General features: G+C 45.4%; 1 protein-coding gene across 7 annotated transcripts in view; it reads right to left on the reverse strand.

Annotated features, from left to right (window-relative positions):
• lrba (LPS-responsive vesicle trafficking, beach and anchor containing) overlaps positions 1–21,134 on the reverse strand; it is a 241,352-nt gene that overhangs the window by 142,418 nt on the left and 77,800 nt on the right. For 4 of the 7 annotated variants that reach the window (XM_054751516.2, XM_054751519.2, XM_054751520.2 and 1 more), the window contains exons 22-33: positions 19,155–20,450; positions 18,859–19,061; positions 17,377–17,530; positions 16,747–16,927; positions 15,183–15,316; positions 12,966–13,073; positions 12,734–12,875; positions 12,084–12,441; positions 5,922–6,091; positions 2,913–2,997; positions 2,537–2,670; positions 1,840–1,901 (exon numbers count right to left, since the gene is read on the reverse strand). In XM_054751516.2, the coding sequence (XP_054607491.2) occupies positions 1,840–1,901; positions 2,537–2,670; positions 2,913–2,997; positions 5,922–6,091; positions 12,084–12,441; positions 12,734–12,875; positions 12,966–13,073; positions 15,183–15,316; positions 16,747–16,927; positions 17,377–17,530; positions 18,859–19,061; positions 19,155–20,450 (3,027 nt within the window). The remainder of the gene's footprint in view (positions 1–1,839; positions 1,902–2,536; positions 2,671–2,912; positions 2,998–5,921; positions 6,092–12,083; positions 12,442–12,733; positions 12,876–12,965; positions 13,074–15,182; positions 15,317–16,746; positions 16,928–17,376; positions 17,531–18,858; positions 19,062–19,154; positions 20,451–21,134) is intronic. The other 3 variants (XM_054751521.2, XM_054751517.2, XM_054751518.2) reach the window with 2 other exon arrangements.

The raw sequence follows: 21,134 nt of genomic DNA on the forward strand, positions 1-21,134 counted from the left end.
GTGTGTGCGTGCGTGCGTGCGTGTGTGTGTGTGTGTGTGTGTGGATGCTCTGAGAAAAGGAAGAAATAGCTTGGGCTTTGGACCAACGGGGGGAAGCGAGGCATGTGCCGAGCACCAGAGCAATCACTGAGATTCTGCCTTTCATTAGATTAGCATTAAACAACACCCTGACAGATAAGACAAATAGGTGCATTAGTGCCCGTCATTCTCCTCTCTTTGGTTTTCTGTCCAGCTTTCACTTATGCCGTTTTTCCAGGTCTGGACATTGCAGGTCTCACATTCCCGTTGCGAGTCCCACCAGCCCAAATCCCAAGGCCAACGACATCCAAACAGATGTGTAATCTGGCTGCTTGGCCTTTTTTCTGAAATGATCTAAAATGAAAAATGGGAACTAAACAACACTGAGGGGGGGTAAAGGGAAGAGGAAATAAATGACTGGGAATTTTTTTTCTCGTTAGACAAATCAAGCTGATAAAAAGCAGAGGCGAGCGAGACATCGTTAATCTGAGGTGTTTCTCGTATATTGGATTTTTTTTTCTTTAGTGTAACACAAAACAAGGTGAGCGGGGGTTTATTATCTGTTGTCCTTGTCACAAAGACAATGCTCCTGAATAATAAATGAAACAAGGAAACACTTAAAGGGGAAATATCATGGAAAACCCACTTTTGGGAGCTTTTTACCATTTACTCATGAACGACGCCAACACCCGTCTTTGGCAGCATTCATGCATTTTCCTGTTTCAGCTACAAATTAAGAATTTTATTTTGAAACTCTTGAAACAATAGACAGCTACACTTTATAAGCTTGACCCTCCCATATTCCAGTCAGAATTAACAAAGCTCCTCGGGTGAGAAGTCCGGCTGCCTTTATACGGACCCCCTGCATCATCACTCTCTCTCCTCCAGACACCAGACCCTGCTCCTCTCCCTGGAGCTAGTCCCTGCTCTGAAACCCACCTCCCCTGGCCAGCACAGGAGATGCGTCTTGGGCGAGGATGGTTTTCTAACAGACTTGGTAGTCCAGCAGGTTGAAGGTAAAACTTTGGCTTGGCTGTGAAGGTGGCTGCAGCTGCTTCATGAGTCGCTGGGTCGTTGCAGCGTTGTAAACAGCTCAGTCTAGGTACGTCCACGCACCCTTCCACGCTAACCCTGCAACACTATTGGCTAATGTATGAAGCTCTATGCGACAGGAGGCGGGCTTATCAAAACATACCTTGACGTAATTCCTGTATTATTTCACAGAACATAAGAATTTTACGAATTCAGAAAAATTAATAATTTCTGAAAATGGGAAAGGTTTCCAAGTAAACCCGGAGCAGCTTCGTGGTGGTTTCCCTGCAGCGGGAATCCTTGCAGTAGCTTTGCATCTTTTAATGGTAATCAGCCTTCCCGGAGTGATCTATTGACAACCCTGATCATTGATCCGCCCACACCTGCTTATGATCCCTGAATTAGTATTCATGAATCCGGCAGGAGCTAAATAAACTTGGCAACAAAACACCCACCAGACAACGGAGAAGAGAGCGATAATCAATGCAAAGCACCATCAAATCTACATCATCCCTCCTCGTCAGTTTGGTTCAGGTCACAAGGGCCCGGCACTCGGGTCAGAGGTGACTCGGACGGGTCGGCCACTCAACCCTGCAGCCAATATTTGTGGCTGAAGATGCCTTTTCTCCGGTTTTCAGCTCTGGTCGTAGGTGAAGGGTGAACATGGAAAGGTGGATGAGGCAGGGTGGAGGGAAAGATAAGGCTGTGGGATTTACTGCGCTAAAGGTGAGCCTGATAAATCAGGGCAGTTAAGGAGCCCTAAGCAGAAGATAAAGATGCCAGACTTGCCTGAGAACACAGAAGCATGACGAGCTCCACCACTGAGCTGCTGGACTTCATGCACACCAGACCTGGAGAACCACAAACGAAGGGGAGACAACAAGTCATGCATCTTCTCCTCCATAACACCCCCCCCCCCCCCCCCCCCAGACAGGGATGATCTAACCCCGTGCCATCTGCAAGGGAGCAGCTAGTATTGATGACCTAATGAGTGGACATGATGTTACTGTAAACTAAGACATATTTGGGCCTTGTATTACCGGCCGGACTTGGCCGAGCATATGTCTCATTGATCCCTAATGGTGTGGCCTGGGCCTTTAGGGGCCAGGGGGCCACCAGAGTGTCCACGGCAGAGAAGTCTTTGGTCTCTCAGCTGCTCTTCAGATGACATGGACACATGTGTCATCAAGTTAAAAAAACTAAACACACACACACCCTCTGATCCCCCCCCCCCCCCCCCCCCCCCCCCCCGCAGCTATCAATCAACTTTCCATTTTGTTTGGTGGCAGCAGACATCCCAAACACCGCCATTAGTGGGCTGGCCTCTGACCCGGACTCCTGGAAACCTTCAGCACAAATATCCCGCTCTAGGATTAACCGTCCGGAAATGTATTTAAATCAGGAATGGTTGGGTTTGTGGGGGTGTGGTGAAATAATGAGTTAGCGTTCATTTTTATTTTATTATTATTACTGTTGTTGTACTCACTGGTGCCCTCGATAAGGAGCTCCTGTCCGTGGCTGCCCAGCAGGGTGCGAGAGAGAAACGGGGCGAAGTCGACAAAGATCTCCCGCAGCAGAGGGGCGGCCTTTTCCAGAGCGTGCTCCAGACGCTCTGAGATACTGCAGAACCAGCAAAGACACAGAGTGGACACTGGGTAAGATTAAATGATCTGCATCTGGAAATTAAATCAAGGTGCACTTTAACTCAAAACATCATCTAAATATCTGTTTTATTATGAGATGGGAAAAATGTTAAATTAGGACAAACAAAGATATGAATAAACAAATACGCTCGTGTGCATAAACAGCTGATAGTGCACATGCACGCTGCAGAGAGGGAGGGGAGACGGAAGATGAATCACCTCATATTGGGGGCGGTGTTCTGGGTCACAGGGGAGAGAGGGGGGACAGATGGCAGGCTGGTGCTGGCTGGAACTGGGCCGCCTGCTGGAGGGAGAAACCAAGGAACTCAATTATTAGTCTGGATGTTGGACAACGCACACATGCACACACACACACACACAAACACACACACACGCGCATGCACGCACACACACACACACACGCACACACACGCACACACACGCACACACACACGCACGCACGCACGCACACACACACACACACACACGCACACGCACACACGCACGCACGCACGCACACACACGCACACACACACACACACGCACACACGCACACGCACACGCACACACGCACGCACGCACGCACGCACACACACACACACACACACACACACACACACACACACACACACACACACACACACACACACACACACACACACACACACACACACACACACACCATTAACCTATAGAATAACTGCAGTGCTCATTCAGATGTGGAGAATCTTGATGTTTACGTCAGAAACGTCGTCCTTCAGAGCTTCTGACTGAATAGTTTTTAGTTAATTGTCTTTGGGCAACAACTAAAATGCTCATATTTCATCTCAAGGTTTATTCAATCATTGATGTGTGTGAGAATGATTTTTGTTTAACACCTGCGCCTGAATGCAAAACGATAGAAAGACCTCTAGTATTTTTCTTCTCATTAAATCATTAGGTGCCGATTGAGCCCTCTGGGCTGGTTTGTGACTGTTTCATTATCCACCTAAAGGTGCTTTATGACTTAATCCTGAAGACAGAAGCACACAAGGTACAAAGCCTGCGTGTGATTGATCTGGCAGTAAATTCTGCTCCGTGTGGCTCATAAATAAGCTAATGCCCAGCTGAATATGGAGGAGGGGGATTCCTCGGTCTTGTTTTTCCAGCGAGGACAGTCTCTGAGCACGGATAACTCTTCAGGAATGACAGACAGTGTAATGAGTGCTGGAATGTGTGTGCATGTGTGTGTGTGTGTGTGTGTGTGTGTAAAGGTGTTAAACAGCACCATGTGGAAGCGGTGAGAGAATCCCTCTCCAGCTAAAGTAGCTCCTTCAAACAAAGATGAGTAAATGAACGTCTCCGTTAATCCTCCCACTCCCCGCTAAAGCGCTCGCCGCTCACGAAGCTCGTTTGCTCAGAGCAGACTCCAAACACCCGATGGAATACAATTAACACTCTAACACACACATGCACAATTATTGTGATTTCTTTTCTCTACATAAACTTTTAAATATCCCAGAAAAAAATTACCCAAAAAACCCCAAAAAGTTTTTTTATTTTCTAACTACTTTACTTTTTCTTTTAGCCTCTTGTGTAGGAAACAGAGCCACAGCTGAAAGGTGGGCACTGATGTTTTTGCCTGTGCGTGCGTGTGTGCGTGTGTGTGTGTGTGTAATGAACTTTTCAAGTCAACACCACTCAAGATTTCCACCACAGCTAATGGATGTTTGCAAAATCTAGCTTCTTTCACCTCAGGCAGCTAGCAAAAATAAAGCCAATTCTTTCACGGCAGCACTTCGAGACAGTGATCCACGCCTTTATTACCACTCGGCTGGATTACTGTAACGCACTCTACATTGGGGTCAGTGCATCATGTATTAGTCACCTACAAAGGGTGCAAAATGCCGCAGCTCGTCTTTTAACTGGCACTCGAAAGTTTGAGCACATTTCCCCTGTTTTAGCTTCACTTCACTGGCTGCCCATTTCTTTTAGGATTCATTTTAAAATTCTTTTGTTTGCTTTTAAAGGTCTTCATGGCCTCGCCCCCTCTTATCTCTCTGACCTGATACAGCCTTACACACCCTCCTGCTCTCTCAGGTCTGCTGATCAGCTGCTCCTGATTGTACCCAGGACTGGGCGTAAACTTAGAGGAGATCGCGCCTTTGCTGTAGCAGCTCCTAAACTGTGGAACGAGCTTCCTTTAGAGATAAGACAGGCCAGTTCCTTACCTGTTTTTAAGGCACTCCTGAAAACACACCTCTTTACCCTGGCTTTTGATACCTTGTGAGATGTTGGTTTCTATTTTTTATTTTATTTTAGCTGTTTTAGGTGATTCAATGCAGTTTTATCAAGTTCTATCAAGTTTTTATTTTTTAATATAGGGCTATTTTAATTTTATGTATCATGTGTTTTATTTATTTATTTATCTTGGCTGTTTTCTGTTTAGTCAATTGTTTTAATGTATTTTCTGTACAGCACTTTGTTCCTGTGCTGGGTCTTTTAAAGAGCTTTATAAATAAAACTGGATTGGATTGGAAACTCAAAAACGGCTGAGATCTTTGCTTTGCCTTGATTTGTTATATTTCCAACACTTCTCATATATTTCACATTCATTGTAAAACTTACTACGAGTTCTTTCTTCAGAGTTCACATCAGCGGTGCTCGCTCCTGCTCCTGGAGGGCCGGTATTCTGCAGGTTTTGGTTTTAACCCTGCTTCACACCTGATTTCAATCAGCAGAAGATTAACATGACCTGGTGGTTCAACCACTGAATCAGGTGTGTTGGGAGTCAGGAAACAAGGAAAACCTGCTGGATAGCGGCTCTCCGGGACCAGGAGTGAGTACCACCGGTTTACATCAGTACGATCTTCACAGTGAAGCCTGTAGATTCTCACTTAAATACAGCTCAGGAAAAGGCCTCGAGTTTTGATCCAGATATGTATTCAGATCCAATTAGATGATTTTCTCAGCTAACACATCAGTTATGAGTTCATTGGTGTCACTGTGGCGTTTCAGGCCAAGCTCCCTTGTTGTGAGTGGACGACGTAGTTCAAACAATATTATGCCAGCACGAACATGAAGAAGCAGACTCATCTAGGCACTGCCCTCACTCAAACACAGCCCTTCTATTGCTATTGTTCTATTTTTGTATTAACCGTGCGTGCGTGTGTGTGTGTGTGTGCGTGTGTTTGTGTGCATACGTGTGTGTGCGTGTGTGTGTGCGTGTGTGTGTGTGTGTGTGTGTACCAGATTCAGAGTCTACAGATGCAGCCTGAGGGGAGTCATCAGAGGACACCACAGCAACGCTGTCCACTGCTGTCCCAGCAGACACTGTGGCAGCAGCAGACGTCTGGACAGAGGTGGACAGGCCTTGAGGGGGCACACTGCCAACTTTCTTGGGTGCAACGACAACACTTCTGTAGGAAAATGAAACAAATCATTCATTTACTGTCCCCCGACACAGTGGTAGTGGGATAATGCTGATAGTGTGGTGGTGGTAGAAACCTAGATATATCAAATACAGACCAGTTACCATCACCTCTCAACTGGACTACTTTAATTCGTGTCTGACTGGCAACAACAAAGCCTCTGACTGGTGCCATTAGGTGACAGCACATCATGTCTGTTTGGAGTTCTCTGCATTGGTTGTCAGTCATGGTTAAAGGTCATTTTGTTTGTTTTTAAATCTTTAGATGGCCATGCCCCTTCCTACGTGTCAGAGCTGATCTGCCCACATTGGGCCACCCGTGAACTCCGGTCTGCTGACCACTTCCTCCTAAGTCCTTAAGACATGTCCTCATCACTCAACATCTTTTAAACCCATCTTGAGACTAACCATCTGTGATACTTGTCTGTTACTGGGTTTTATATCGTTTTCTAGGTTACAGTGTTGGCCTTTGGTTTTATTGTCAACATCTTGTTTTATTTTGTTGTTTTATTATGTATTTCTTAAACTGTGTTCTTGTTTTTATTTGATCCTCTTGTGTAAAATGATCTATAAGTAAATTAGTGTGTTATTAAATCAATAACATCGTAGTTTTCCAAAACTGTGACAATTCTTGCAATTACTGACTCGCAGAAACTACGAACTCTAAACTTTTAAACTTCTGCAAAAACATTAGTTTTACTAGAGATCACCAGATCGATACTGACAGATGTATAGCACACCAGCACCAACAGGTCGTAGTCCAATGATATACAGGACTTCTATTTACCTTCAGAAGGAGGAAATGCACATCACAATCAGCCTGATTACACCTGTACAGGTAGTTTATCTTGGCAGCCTTTAGTCCTTTGCTGTAGAGTCAACAGCAGTGATGTGCTGTGAGCGAGTGGAGCTGAGGCCAACAGAAGCTGGGAGGAGAGCAGCATGCAGATAAGCCGTCACTTTAAACCAGGGCTCTGACAGACCAGTGGCCATATCAAAGGGAGCCTGGTCCTGCTTATCAGTGCTGACACAAGGAAAGCAGGGTCCAATCACCGACTGCTGCTACCTCTCAGAAACACAGACCAGCACAGGCTCGCCGACATATGCACAAACACATCAAACGCACAAATTCTTATTTTCTTCAACAAAAAAGAGAACAGGAGAAGCTAAAATTCCTGTTTCCAGAGTTGTTGCATGTGTGCATACTGACACGCTATAGTGTATGTGAATGGGTTTCCCAGTGGTGCAGAACAATGTATCTGGCTGCAGCAAAGGTTGTGCTCGGCCGATTTAAGACAGCTTATGGCATCTTCTGAAAGTAATCACGCACGCTGCTGAAAATGTGGAGGTAAATAAGGAAGAGGCTCCATTCTGATGCATGAAGCCACAAATCACATTTAGATGTAAAAATAAAACTGGATGAGATCGGTGTTGACTCAAAAGCAGAGGTATAATTATCTTGTAGCTTTCTGTTTAGATAATGAAATATCTGGATATCAGGGAGAACGGGGCGGCGCAGACGCGAAGCATCCTGGGTGCCAACAGCAGCAAAGAGGGAAGGAGAGACAGTAGACCCCTGGTGCTGGAGGCTAGGTGTGCGTGCGTGCATGTGTGTGTGTGTGTGTGTGTGTGTGTGTGTGTGTGTGCGTGCGTGCGTGTGTGTGTGTGAGAATGTGTACAGAAATACTTTAATACATGCACATGGGCGTGTGGGAGTGCGCTCCTGAGCGAGTTTGTGTGTTTGGCCTTCCATCTGCTCCGCAGCAAAGGCCCCGTGAATTATTCAGCAGGTCATTAGCCACACTTATCATGAGTGGGCCGCCCCAGTCAATTAATCAGCCAAGAGCGGCCCCACTCAGCCCACAAAACAGGAGCCCACAGCTACCAGTGCGTGTGCCGAGCTGAGACTGAATTATTTAAAGCCCTCAACCCACGACGGGTAAGCGTAGTCGACGCAGCAATTCCAGTAATCTCTGCTATTTCAGGCAGGACAACGGCACGGAGGAGTGAGAAAACGTGTCTGCATGTGTGCACCAGTGTTCATGTGGTTATACATGGCTTACCAATTACATCATTCAGCTCAAAATTCATAAAAGAGCCCAAAAACAATATAATAAAAACATGATTTTTTACATCAGCCTGTGAAAGCATTATTGTCAGGCACCCCCTCACCAAAAACATCTCACCCTCACTAAATGTACACCACCCATAAAATGTAAACATCTGATTAAAATAGGTTAACATAGCTGTTTTTGGATTTTCTGCTGAAATCATCCAAACTCTGCGTCAGCAGCAAGAACTGGAAATCGCTGTGGGCTCTAAACCAGAACCAGCACATCTCCATCTCATCATGTCGGCTCGCTTTGAAAATCCTAATTCATTCATTCTGTATTTAGTAAATAATAAATAAATCAAATGTATTCAATACAATTTTGTGCTTGAATATCATTTTATAGAAAAATAATTATGTTTAATTTAATAAACAAAATAAAATAAACCCAAACATCTGTTTGAATGTTTTGGCTCTGAGCGTTGACACAAACATCATTTAATAGCTGTGAGTAAGCTGGTCCAACAGTCTGAGATGGGCTGCTGTTTAGTTTTGTTGGATGTTAATAACTGACTCCAACATAAATTCACTTTACATCCTGAACACGTAAAACCAAAGCTGGCATCTGAATTTAACCATCCCGTTCATTATTTTACATGTTTAATATTTGCATTTATTAGCCTACCTGTTCTATTATTAACTTTAGATAAAGAAACTTCCCCTTGGTGTGCCATGCTTCCCATCAGCGTTACGTTAACAGCACTTCACCAACAACACAAATCGTCCTCGGCGGCTCACACATGCAGGCAGAGTCTTATCAGGAATGCTAACAACGGCACCCCGTACATCCCCCGCGTCCAACACGCACACGCTCTGCTGAACCACCCCGTCTAAATCAGACACGCACAATGACACTGTTTAGCTCTGGTTAGTGTCAGCAAATATTTGCAGACTGGCTGTCATAACAGGGGCATAGCTGAGAAATGCATGGGAGAAGTCCAGCAGGTCTCCACTAGTAAATAAATCAGCTAGGATACTTCACCCTGTGACCCACCCCCCAGTTTTTATCTGGGAGATCCCTGCGTTCTTCAGGCACTGCTCTCGTAAATCCAGCCCTCTGCACAGGCTGAAAGTTGCCATGTTTTGACAGGAGGTGTCGGTGCAGAATGTCAGCTTTGGCTTGGACTGATGACACTGGGAGACCCAGTATTTAGTGCTGAGCTGTGATAGTTATTACATCTGCATAATAAACACTAATGGAATTATCTACTCGTGTCATCAGGTGTGTGCTGAGAGGCAGCCTGGTGATCTGAATGATGCACGCTGAATGGGACAGAATGAGGAACTCTGAGAATAAAAAGAAATTAACAACTTCATTTCATCACTAATATTTAGCAAAAAGGCTGAATAAAGGCTAAACGTCTGCTCTGTTCTATACTTCATTATTCCTCTTTTAAAATAAAAAGTCGTAGGCTGTAGATAGTTTTTTTATTGAACCCATTTGAGTTTCACAGAAAGGTTTGTTGACTTTTAAATGCTGACATCATGAAGCCATGTTGGAAAAGTGTTTTAATTATTACTTTTGTTAAGAGTCAGTCATGCATTTACTGTCGTTACTATCAGAGCAGCTCGTATTACCGAGTTAGCGTCTTACAGTAAGTCCTTAATCTATGAATGAAGACAATGGACATTTTTAAAGGTTCTATAAGTTCTATGGTCAACACAAAACATGTTCTTTGTACTAAATCTCTCTCACAAAAACAATTCCGCAGTTTAATTCCTGACAGTTTCAGTACCTTCCAGAATGAGCCGTTTCAGGGCTCCTTAAAGTAACACTTAACAATTTTTAAACTTTAAGCTAGTGCTTTAACGTTGATCTCAGTGATCGATGGGTTAGAAACTTGACCAGTTTCCTATCTGACACCACTCTGTAGCCCTCTGCTGGCCAGACACTGCACTAAACAGTTTTGTAAAGTGGGTAGGTGTTCTAGGGGGCGCTTTTATACCTGTATTACGGCTCTTAGCTATTTTCTGTGCGGTCAGTTTTATCAGTTTGCTGATCGTCAATAAAAAGCACAAGAATCAGAAAAAGAAGTTTGCTTTTCCGTTGGGTACAATGGTACCCTAACCCTCATGGCAGAAGTAAAAGTAAGAGTAATGTCTTTGGAGGTGAAGCATAAAGATAAAGACAGAGTAAATCAGTGTGGCCTATACTAGTCTGAGGAAGCTGAAAAAGGCTAAGAAATCATGGACTGATGGTGACCTGGCTTTGTTGCTACTGGACTTGTATTAATGTTTGTCCAGTAGTGTGGGTCTTTTTGATTTGTGGCTTATTTAGTACAATTTAGCTCATGTTAGTGTTAGCTCGTTGGTAGCGTTAGCTACAACAGGCTGCTGCAGGGTTGTTAATGGTAGTTGTAATTCCACTTTCAACCAGTAGGGCACAGGAGCAGCAAACTGCTCTGCTACTTAAAGAAAACAAGCTGAGCTGGCCACGCCCACCTATGCCCTGATTGGCAGCTATGAGGCGAGGGGCCCTGATATCATGGAGGGGCACATAGGAGAGCCATTGCTCCTCCAGAGTTAACAGCCCCCCCAACAGGAGAAGCACGTAAGCGAAACGGCTGCACGAAACTTCTTACAGCTGTGGAAGAAAAAAGGCAACATGAACGATGCATTGCTTTGTTTCTATTTCTCTTAGAAAAGTCCCTACATGGCCCTGCCTTTGGTTTGTTGTGCACCTATTAAACTCCTGCCTTTGATGCTTTCGTAAAACATGCGGATCCGCATCATCTCGTCTCGTCTTTGAAACTGATGTGATCATTATTTGCAGGTGAGACAGACACCCTGCAAGCAGCTTTCATCTCCTGTAAAACGTAGCAGAGGACATGCTTGCTCTCTGCATGAGGCGGCTCCCGCAGACATGCGGCGAGCTGTTAGTCTACGTTCTCCAGCTCTCCCGCCGTCCTCTCTTCCCACCGAGTGAGCTCAGTGGACAGGAGCCAGCCTAATCCCCCTGATATGAGGAGCACCCTGAGACCTGACAAAGCATTCCTCAGATAAAGACACGCGATCACAGAAATGCAGAGGAATTCCCACAGTCGGCGGCCAGCAGACGGACGGTGTTTGGGAGCGGAGAGAAAGAAAAATGTAGAAATGTTTTCTTCACAACATGAGAACTCTGACTTGAAACCCCGTCTCTCCCGTCTCGTCTTTTTTCCTCCCCTCTTCACCTTGAATCTGCTCTCTTGTCATGTGCAACTGTCTGTGAATCAATGCAAACCAGACCAACAACCATCCTCTCTCACCTGGGTTCGCCTGCGATGAGGTCTTTGAAGCCTTGCTCCCGACTGTTCACCCTGCACCATCACAGCTAATGCAAATTTCACTTCTTTTCCCAGGATTTTCATAAAACAGGGCCGATGTGTTTCTTAAACGGCAGACGAGGTGAGACAGGTGGGAGGATGAAACAGAGCTGTTACAGTAGGGATCTGTGGTAGTGTGAAAGCAAACATCTTCGTCTTCTCATCACAGATAAGACTCCCGTTTCTCTTAAGGCGGTTCTTTGTAAAGCACTTTGCCGCGGATGAGGAGCTGCGCTGACAGCCAGCAGGAAGAACAATGGGAGTTCAGAGTAAAGGAGTCAGACTCAGACTCCCTGGCTTAGAAGCGTTTCACTTACAGAATGTTTTTCCAAGATGCACCAAGGTCTCCTCTGAGGATACGAAGCTGAGACGCCTTCAAGGTCTGACTTTCAAAAGTCCCCTGCAGCTACGCTGGGATAAATGGCGTAAACTGTCAACTTTAAACCACATGGGTTTTCACAAACCGTCAGGTCTCCATAAAAAAGATTGTTTTAATGATTTCCCCACAGCCACCGAGGTGTAGTGCAAAAAATAAGAACTGGATGTGTTTGAGCCGCGGATCTCACCTATCAAAAGACCGAAACTGAAGGGATGAGTCTCTGACGACATCGCTCACAGGCCCGAGGAACGCTGGGGAGAGCAGACTTGGGTCCACGGTGATGTCATCAGACTGAGCGCTGACAAGGCTACGCAGAATGTCTTTCACATTTTTGCCCTTCGAGTCAGCAGCCGCAGCGGGTCTGACCTCGGAGGACAACGCGGACAGGGCTTCAGAGACTGCGTCTGGGCCGTGAGTCGCTCCAGACGAGGACAGATCCACCTCGCTCGCTGCAGCGGATGTGTGGTCCTCGCCAATGCCAGAGTCATAGCGCCTCAAAGAGAAGCCGTTCTCCACCTCGGCTCCACCTGAAACGGCACCGCTGTCTGAAGAGACAGGTAATAATGAAAAATGTGAGTAATAAAGTCAAAGCAGAGACCCACAGAGGCTCGTGGGACGAGTCAACCCGAGGAGAGCAGCAGAAAACCTAGAATACCCTCAAATTTCTCTTTGGTGTGTTTTTTTTAGTCATAAAAGGTTCTAGCAGTAGAACAACATTTAAGTAACTTGTTGTTGTTTTGTTCAGGGTAAAAGGCAGCCTGAAACCCCCTGGAGGCAACGGCAGAACTAACATCATACTGTACAGCTCAGTTGGTTTCCTTTGAAGCCGTTGCTTACCTGTGCTCCTTGAAGACTGAGAGCGATGAGGAGGTTTTCTGTCACTGTGAGGCCCCAGGATGTCCCGATACTTGGACACCATGAGGACGGAGATGAAGTAGACCACAGCCAGAGCCAGAAACTGACTCTGCTTACTGTCCTCCTGAAACAAACACACCCCACTAAAGAACCGGCATCTACAGCGGCACGAGCCTTTTCATGTTCATTAGGTGCACGTCTTCGCTAGACTCACAATATCTCTGAAAACAACGGCCCGGAGCCGGTTAATGTCCATGTCCTGAAGGAGTCGGTCCAAGTCTCTGACTGAAGACACGCCACCGGTCACTGCATCAATGGGACTCTGAACAAATGCATGAAATTCAGGTCGTCATCACGTGAAGTAACCAGCATTTACACGTCTGCACCAGTTGGAAAGTCTACAGGAACACGACTCTGTGTTGTAAGGGTTAACAGCTGGGGGAAGACATCCCTCCTGAGAAAATGTCCTCAACTTCATGTCTTTTCTATAAAGCTGCCAAACATAAATGAGCTTCAGCACCCAGATCAGGAGCCAGGGCTGAGTCTCTGTAACAAGTGCAGACGTGTGCAATAACACAATAAGGCTATGCTAATAATGCTAATGATGTTATAACACTTCTGCTGCTGGAGCAGAAACAAAGAACAGGACTGCAAAGTCAAACCGGGGGGGGGGGGGGGGGTGGGGGGGGCAACTGCTAAATGGGAATCAAAAAAAAAATCTCAGCCTCACCTGCTTTTTTTAAGACTTCACAGTGCATTAGGAGTGAAATGAGTGGGATTAACAGGAATTACAGTGTCTCATTTTCTTGCAGGTGCCGTTCTTTATGGGAGTTAGTGCATCAGAGCCGTGCGGAGGGCTGCCTGAATCTGTTTTCTACTGAAACCAAAAGCATCATCGGCTCTTCTAAAATCACCAGTTAGAGATCAACCAAGAGCTTTAATGAACACTGACTGTTTATAAACTAGAACGGTGATATTAAAGTGGGCTTGCACTCGTTTTGTCGGCAAGTCTGCTGTGGTATCGAACACCTATGAATGTCTGGTGAATGGTTTTCTGTAGAAGAAAGCTCTGGCGCTCCTGTTTCAGGGAGCAGAAGTTTGTCAGGTGTGGGGGCGGAAACCAGCAGGATGTAGTATTCATTAGTTTCCATGATATGCAAACATCTCGCCTCTGATTGGCTAACAGCAATGAGACTCTTCCACTGCTGTCTTTTGCTCGTCTTGGTTAAAAAAATTCAACGTCACTGTTTTTTCTCCACAAATAACACAAACCTGAAGGAGTTCTGCCATGTTGTGGAGTTGCTAATGCTAATGGTTAGCCTCTACTAATCGAGGCGTCCTCTGCTCTTTCCTCGCCACAAAATAGCCACAATCTTCTCCGATCTACGCCAAGAAGAGCGAGTCCATGAATGCTGGTTGTAAAGTGTCACGTAGAACGGTGTGACTTCGACCTGATCGTTTTCTCCCGTTTTCTTTTGGTTGCTAATGCAGGAAACGGGGGTGAAGACTACTTTCACATTATTCATGCATATGCAACTGAAAATGACCAGTTGTACTTCAAAAAGCACAGCGTTTGTGCGTTTCTCAGCGAACTTCACCTTTAAAGCTGCTACAGCGAATCTAAAGAACAAGCTAGGTTTCCAATGCAAACACGGTCTCGGAGCACTCACCCATCCCCTCGGGTATCTTCCCTGAGATGCTTCTACCAGAAACGAACACCCGCAATGCCAGAGAAAACGAGATGGCCCTGAACACCGGTCACCGTTTTCTACATCCAAACATCTTTTGTTCGTAACTTCAAACGGCGTTTTTCTTTTGGGGACTCCGGTAGTTTGTTCCACAGCTGAAGTGGAAGCAGCCGGCTGTTTCTGCTTCTTTGGTGTTATTGAGCAGAGAACCTCTCACACCAGGTGTTCTGTTGCAAAATATGCAAGTGCGTAATGAGCGGAGGACCCAGGGAAGTGCAGCCGTTTGGCGAGACTGACAACTGAATGGCCCAACAGCTGAGAGAACAACGTTTTAAATGTGTACATTTTTTATCTCCACAACATTTTTATAGATATGTTAGAACGTTGAGGCATAAAATGTTTTGAGCGCATTTGTTTGCAGGAACTTTTGCTGTGATTTGCACAAATAAACGGTCTCCCTGCTCTGTGATCCTTTACAGAAACTCAGAATGCAACCAGAGGATCAAACTTTTACTGCAAGAGGAATTTTACAGGATATAATGATGCGAGTCTCTCTGGCTGTGGAAGCCTAATCTGGTCCTCCATTGTTAAGAACCAGCTCCAGCACCAGATCGGGTCTAGCACGGTGGCCGGAGGAGTTTGAGTCCATCTCAACTTTTTGGACATTTTATATTATAAAACAATCAACACTTTTTAACAAATTCAGGAAGTGGACACTTGATCGATATAGTTGTGTTACTTGCCTGAACAGCTGCAGATTTGGCTGTCCCGAGCACACTGCTGGGCGTACCCGTGAAAGCTCGAGCTGAACCTTCGGCACCTTGTTTAGTCGGAGCATGCTGGCACTCCAGACAATTCCTCACCGCTATAGCACACACTAACAGAGGGAGGGAAAGGAACACGTGGTTCAGAGAAACATGCACTTGTTATTCAGATGTGAGCTAAGGAACTTGAGCTGAGGACAAAAAGAGATGAAGCTGAATGAGAGAGACAAAAAGAAGAGGAAAAAGTGGGGCCATGACAAGGTCAGTGCTCTGGCCAACTCTGGCAGCACCGCTCACTCTTCACTGCCCCACCTCTCCTCCCAAGGTCACGGAGCAGGTGTGCTCTCCTGAATCATATCTGCTGTTTGCAGCTCACATAACAAACGACGCTGCTAGAGGGAGCACTTGCTGAGTAGGCAGCAAGATGCAACCGAAAAAATATCCTCTCAGCCGGCAACTTTAGGTGGGTTCAGAAGCATTTGTGATTTAATGTACTCCCCCCCCCCCCCCCCCCCCCCCATAGCTGTGTGTCTGACAAATGTTAACTCTGCAGCATTAAGATTACGAAGGGAGGAATTATTCCGTTTGGAAATGGGCTCGCTCTTCCCATTAGGACCACTCTTTCATACAGCCATTTATAAAAGGAAGAGGGAGGGGAGGGAGAGACGCCAAAACCTTGTTACAGTTTTCCAAAATCAGATTAGCTGCCAGCGATGGGGAGAGCATACCTCATCAAATATTCATTTCATACAGCTGCTTCCTAAAAACCCCACACAGCGGCGATGTGACCTGAGGAAACACGGCCATGTCCCAATAATCCACGTGCACAGTGACACGAGGAGCTAAATGAGGCACCAGAGTCTGAACTGCTACCTAAATACAAGGGTTAGTTTCACACTTCTGTCTGACTGTTTACTAACCTCATGGTGTTTGCTAAGAAGCTCGTCCACAGAACCTGAATAATGCAACAACTTCAGTATCTTTTATTCAGCGATTGTGAGCTCGGGCTTTTGGTGCTGTCAGAGGAAACTTTAACAGCCTGGAACAGCGTGCAGAACAACACTTCGGGCTACGCAGCAACGCCGGCACAGCCAAGGCCATTACGGACAACTCACTACATCACGCTAGCAGCCATTTTAAAGTGTTGCCATGCAGTAGGGTTATGATAGGAGAGAGAGGTGGTGCGCGTAAGCGAGGTGAGAGTAACTAGAGCCTGGGTGGAAAGAGGCAGAAATGAACGGGTTTAAAAAACAAACTAAAACAAAGACTGATATCGTCAGCGCTGCTCATCTCCTTTCCCTTCCATTCACCTTCACTAGCTACTCTTCACGTTACAAAGGCCAGCTGTTTGGCGACATCTGTTGATTTAATCTCCGATTGACTCATAACCAATCAGCAAGAATCAACCACAAGTTCCACCCAGCAACGCTACTGGGCCCTTTTAGAGTACATACCCCAGTTCAGGTAGCCGGCCCAGAAAGTGGACACGCTTATGTAAAACTACCTTGATGCTCCGATAGTAGAAAGTGGTGAAGGTGCTTACCAAGACGAAGGCATTGTCTCAGGATTCCTCCTGACGACATGTTCTTCTCAGCTTCTATCTCGGTGAAGTTAAGGGAGCTGGCAAAGATGAGGACATCGGCGAGGTTAATGAGGCGCTGCAGGAAGGTGACTGAGGCCTCCACGGTCAAGCCCTGGGATTGCTCAATGTTTTCAAGCTCATGCTGGGAGGAAAAAAAACATCTTAGTAATAAATAAAAAAATGTTTTTCATGAGGAAAATACATATTTCTTCTAAAGTCTGTTTTGTTTTTTCGTGTAAGAGAATTTTTTTCCATAACATTAACATTTCTAAAGAGATGCACCATGTCCAGCATTAAAAATGGTGTAATTTCTTGTTGCATTCAGTCTGAAATTTGTTTAGCGTCACAAAAAATGCAACTAAATTAAATCAGCTTTGAGCCCCTTTCTCATCCTGGCTGCTCAGGTCCCAGACGGAGGAGAAGCATGGCAGCGGTCTGAGGTCAGCCAGGACACAAACAAACTAACATTGTTAGGAGGCAGCTTACTGTAGGCTAATGTGATTGGAAAAGGTCAAAGTGGATTGATAACTTCCTGTGACCCGTGGCCATGAGCCCTGTAGACAAAAGCGCCGATGGAAAACTCAGACTCACAGAGGAGGACGTAGCAGCGGAGAGCAGAGGCAAAATGCCTCCACAAGCCATAATGAGATTGTCCACCACCTGGGAGATGAGGTGGATGCTGTTGTGCACAAACACGATGTTCTCACTGCTGTTCACAAAGTCCAGAACGGTCTTTGTGGAGTGGCTGAAAAGTGAAGGACAAAAAGGTTGTTTTTCTTAAAGACCAAGTTCACTTGCTTGTTCAACGGTGCAGCGGTCTCTAATATAAAGAGTCCATCTCTGTGGGGGAAAGCTCTAGCGCTCCTGTTTCAGGAAGTAGAAGCTAGCCAGAGGAGAGGTGAGCAGAACAAGGCAGGTTATGGAGTCTGATACTCAGACATCTCACCTCTGATTGGCTAACAGCAACGCGACTCTACCACTGACTGTTTGCTTTGCAATGTGGATGTTTTATCTCCACAAAATAACACAAGGCTGAAGGAGTTCTGCTGCGTGGTGGAGTAGCTAATGCTAACCGTTCTCTATTCTTTCCTGGACACTAAACCAACAACAACCTTCCCCGTCACGAGTCAAGATGGGCGAGTACATGGATGCTAATTTTTCGGAGTGACATGTGACTGAGTGGTTTTCCCCGCCTACTTTCTATCAGCAGCTCATGCAGGAGATGCGGGTAGAAAACTATTTTCGCACTAAGCCTGGAAGTAAAACTTACATTTAAAAATGGTTTCTCGAAGAACTTTAACATAACTCAGTAAAATTACATTATTACTGAACCATTAAATTACTCCAGCTTTAAATCTAGCACTCAGAGGTCAATTGTGCAAATAGCATTTTGTCTTAATACTTAATTTCAAGTGTATATAAAGCCAAACTACGGTATAAACTCACACTCTGACTACAATAATTATTGATACGAACGCTACATTTTATTTCCAAATCTTCAGTATCAATAATGTGTCCAACTGGGTATCTTGGTTAATGTCTTGAAAGTGATGAGGTTATTGGAGGATCATTCACCAGCTGATCTTAAAGGGGAACTAGGCAGTTTTGGTTTGCTTTTACCACCTCCTAGTGTCTGTTTGTAGAACCGAAAGCAAAACCTAGCTGTGCTTTCGTCGTTTTAACACCTTAATCTAACAGCTGGAACATCTCCCAGCCTTCCTTATCGTCTACTGGAGTGAGTCATCACTAAATTAAACAAATCACCTGTGTTCATGATCTAAAACATGCAGCAAGCGTGCTGGAAGCAGACTGCAGCGCAACATTTGTCAGCTCCATTTTTTTCAATGGAGATAAATGTTTGCAACACTGCAGCTGATCCTTGTTTATCCTAAAGTAAACATCGCCCAGGCTGCTGCAGAGAATGACTCTACAGTAAAACACCCAGAAATAAACCTTACTAACTGTTTTCTATTGACTTCGTTTTCTTCATCTTAAGAGGCTTAAGTAGATCAAACTGATCAGCGTCATCTGTTACCAAAGACACTAGTTAGGACACATGGTTCTCTACCCTACCTCCTCCACGCCTGGACGTCTGTCTCCACAGAGAAGAGCAAGTCAGTCAGGAGGCGCTGATGCATGTGAGACCAGCGGAATTCTGGGATACGGAACATAGTAGAGCGAGGCCCCGGTGAGCTGCTCTCTCCTGGCTGTCCCAAGGAACCTCCTGCTTCCCCGTCTGATGCTGTGACCACTGGTGGTTGGCCTTGGCGTATCTCCTGCAGATTTGAATCGATAAACACAAACTTGAACACACGAGGAGCCCTGGAGGAGGCTGGGTTCATGCTTAGAGACAGAAACTAGACTCGTACTGTTGAGGATGTCTCCTTTAGCTCAAGTCTCTCCGTGTCCAAGGTCACATTGGACACGTCCAGTCGGGCTATTTTGATCTCTTTGGTCTTGTTGGCAGAGTCAGTGCCCTGGTGGGTGTCTGAGCTGGAGGCAAGGCTGGTGCTACTGTCAGGGGTTTCTTCGGCTGAGGTCCCATCGGTCTCTGGAGGCTGGTTTGGGGAGTTGGGGTCTGCACCTGTAGCATCTGAGCTTTGCTGGTGTGTAGGAGCACTTTCAGACCTTGAGGAACACGGATCATCGCCAACATTCTCAGTTTGTTCTGATGTTTCAGTCTCAGGTGTCTGACCCTCTGAACAAGATACCTGCTTTTCTACAGATTTACTATCTTCTTCTTTCAGGTCGACTTCCTGCATCTTGTCTTCTTCCTTTTCCGTTTTTGACTCTTGCTCGTTGCGATGGTCTGCTTTGCCATTCCCATCTTCGTGTTTACCGTCCTCCTTACCTACCTCTCCATCCTCTCCAGTGACAGCAGAAGTGTAAGAGGACTCTTCTTGGCTGTCATCTGCATCACTACGGTGGATCTGGTCACTAACAGATGAAACATCAACCAAATCTTCGTTGAAGACAGACGCTCCACTGTTCTCCAGAGAGGACACAGGCTCGGGGGACATTTGCTGATATGTGTCTCCTTTTCCTGGAACGTCTGTTGATTCACTTTGGGTGTGTTCAATGGATTCCTCACTACTCGTTTGACTTGTAGAATGGTCTGGATCTCCTTCCATTCCCTCAGTTTTTGTGTCAGTTATGACAGATTTGTCGCCATCGGTGGTTTCTACATCCTTATTGCTTTCGTCAGGTCCCGTCTCAGTCGCCGCCTTTTCCTCCTCGATTTCTTTGCCCTGTTCTCCAGCGTTAGTTTGTTGCATCACAGCCGATACGGTTTCTTGTTTGACACTTGAGCGGTCGCCAGATGACTCCTCCATTAGCTTCTGCTCTTCATCTTCAGCCCCGGCCAGAATGTTGGACACAGTGATGGATGTGTGGCCCCTGTCCTCCCCGACCTCCTCTGGCCTGGAGGTGTTGGTTGGACTTGGTGCTGAGTCCAGGGATTTCTGGGACAGTTTGTCCACTGTAAGCTCAATGACAGTGGAGGGCGGCATCTCCTCTCTGGGTGGCCCATTAATGCTTTTTATGGTCTCGGAGCTTTGGCTGACACCAGAGATGGTTCGAATTGCACCCTGAGAGCCCGTAGACTCTTGATGCTGGTACTGACGGAACATCCGGGACAAACTTTCCTTGTGCTGTTCAAAACTCACCTAGAAAACACACAAATAACTGCAATGTCTTTAAATTATTAGCAATCAGTAATACACAAAAAACTGATAAAACTGCAATACATTATTTTCACTCAGAAGCCCTTTAAACATCAACTTTCCCAGAAATAGGAAAGTCCAGATAAAGTACCAGGCTTTTAAATTCTCCTGATCCTTATCTTATCAAACACCTGAGGGGTTTACCCAGCCAACCCCTAATCCACGAAGGCCTCACCACACAACCCTACAGGATCCAGCATAATCCCAACAGGCTAAATCTGCTTCGTTCGAGGTGGTTTGGTGCTTTCCAAACCAGAAATGCCTTAGATTAAATTGATTCATTGTTGGAATTTACAAAAGTCAAACTTTGGGATTAAAATTTAAAAAAATGACCAAACACTGTTTCCTCTAATTTAGGCAGTCTAGATTAAAATAAATATTTTCTAAGCCTAAAACGTTACTGCCATTATTAGTGATGCACCGATATAAAAATCTGGGCCAATGCCGACATTAATATATATATATATATATATATATATATATGTATATGTGTGTGTATATATATATATATATATATATATATTTACACACACACACACATATATATATGTATGTATATATATGTGTGTGTGTGTATATATATATATATATATATATATATATATATATATATATATATATACATAT

Source organism: Nothobranchius furzeri, chromosome 7 (genome assembly GCF_043380555.1).
Source record: "Nothobranchius furzeri strain GRZ-AD chromosome 7, NfurGRZ-RIMD1, whole genome shotgun sequence".
Classification (NCBI taxonomy): domain Eukaryota; kingdom Metazoa; phylum Chordata; class Actinopteri; order Cyprinodontiformes; family Nothobranchiidae; genus Nothobranchius; species Nothobranchius furzeri.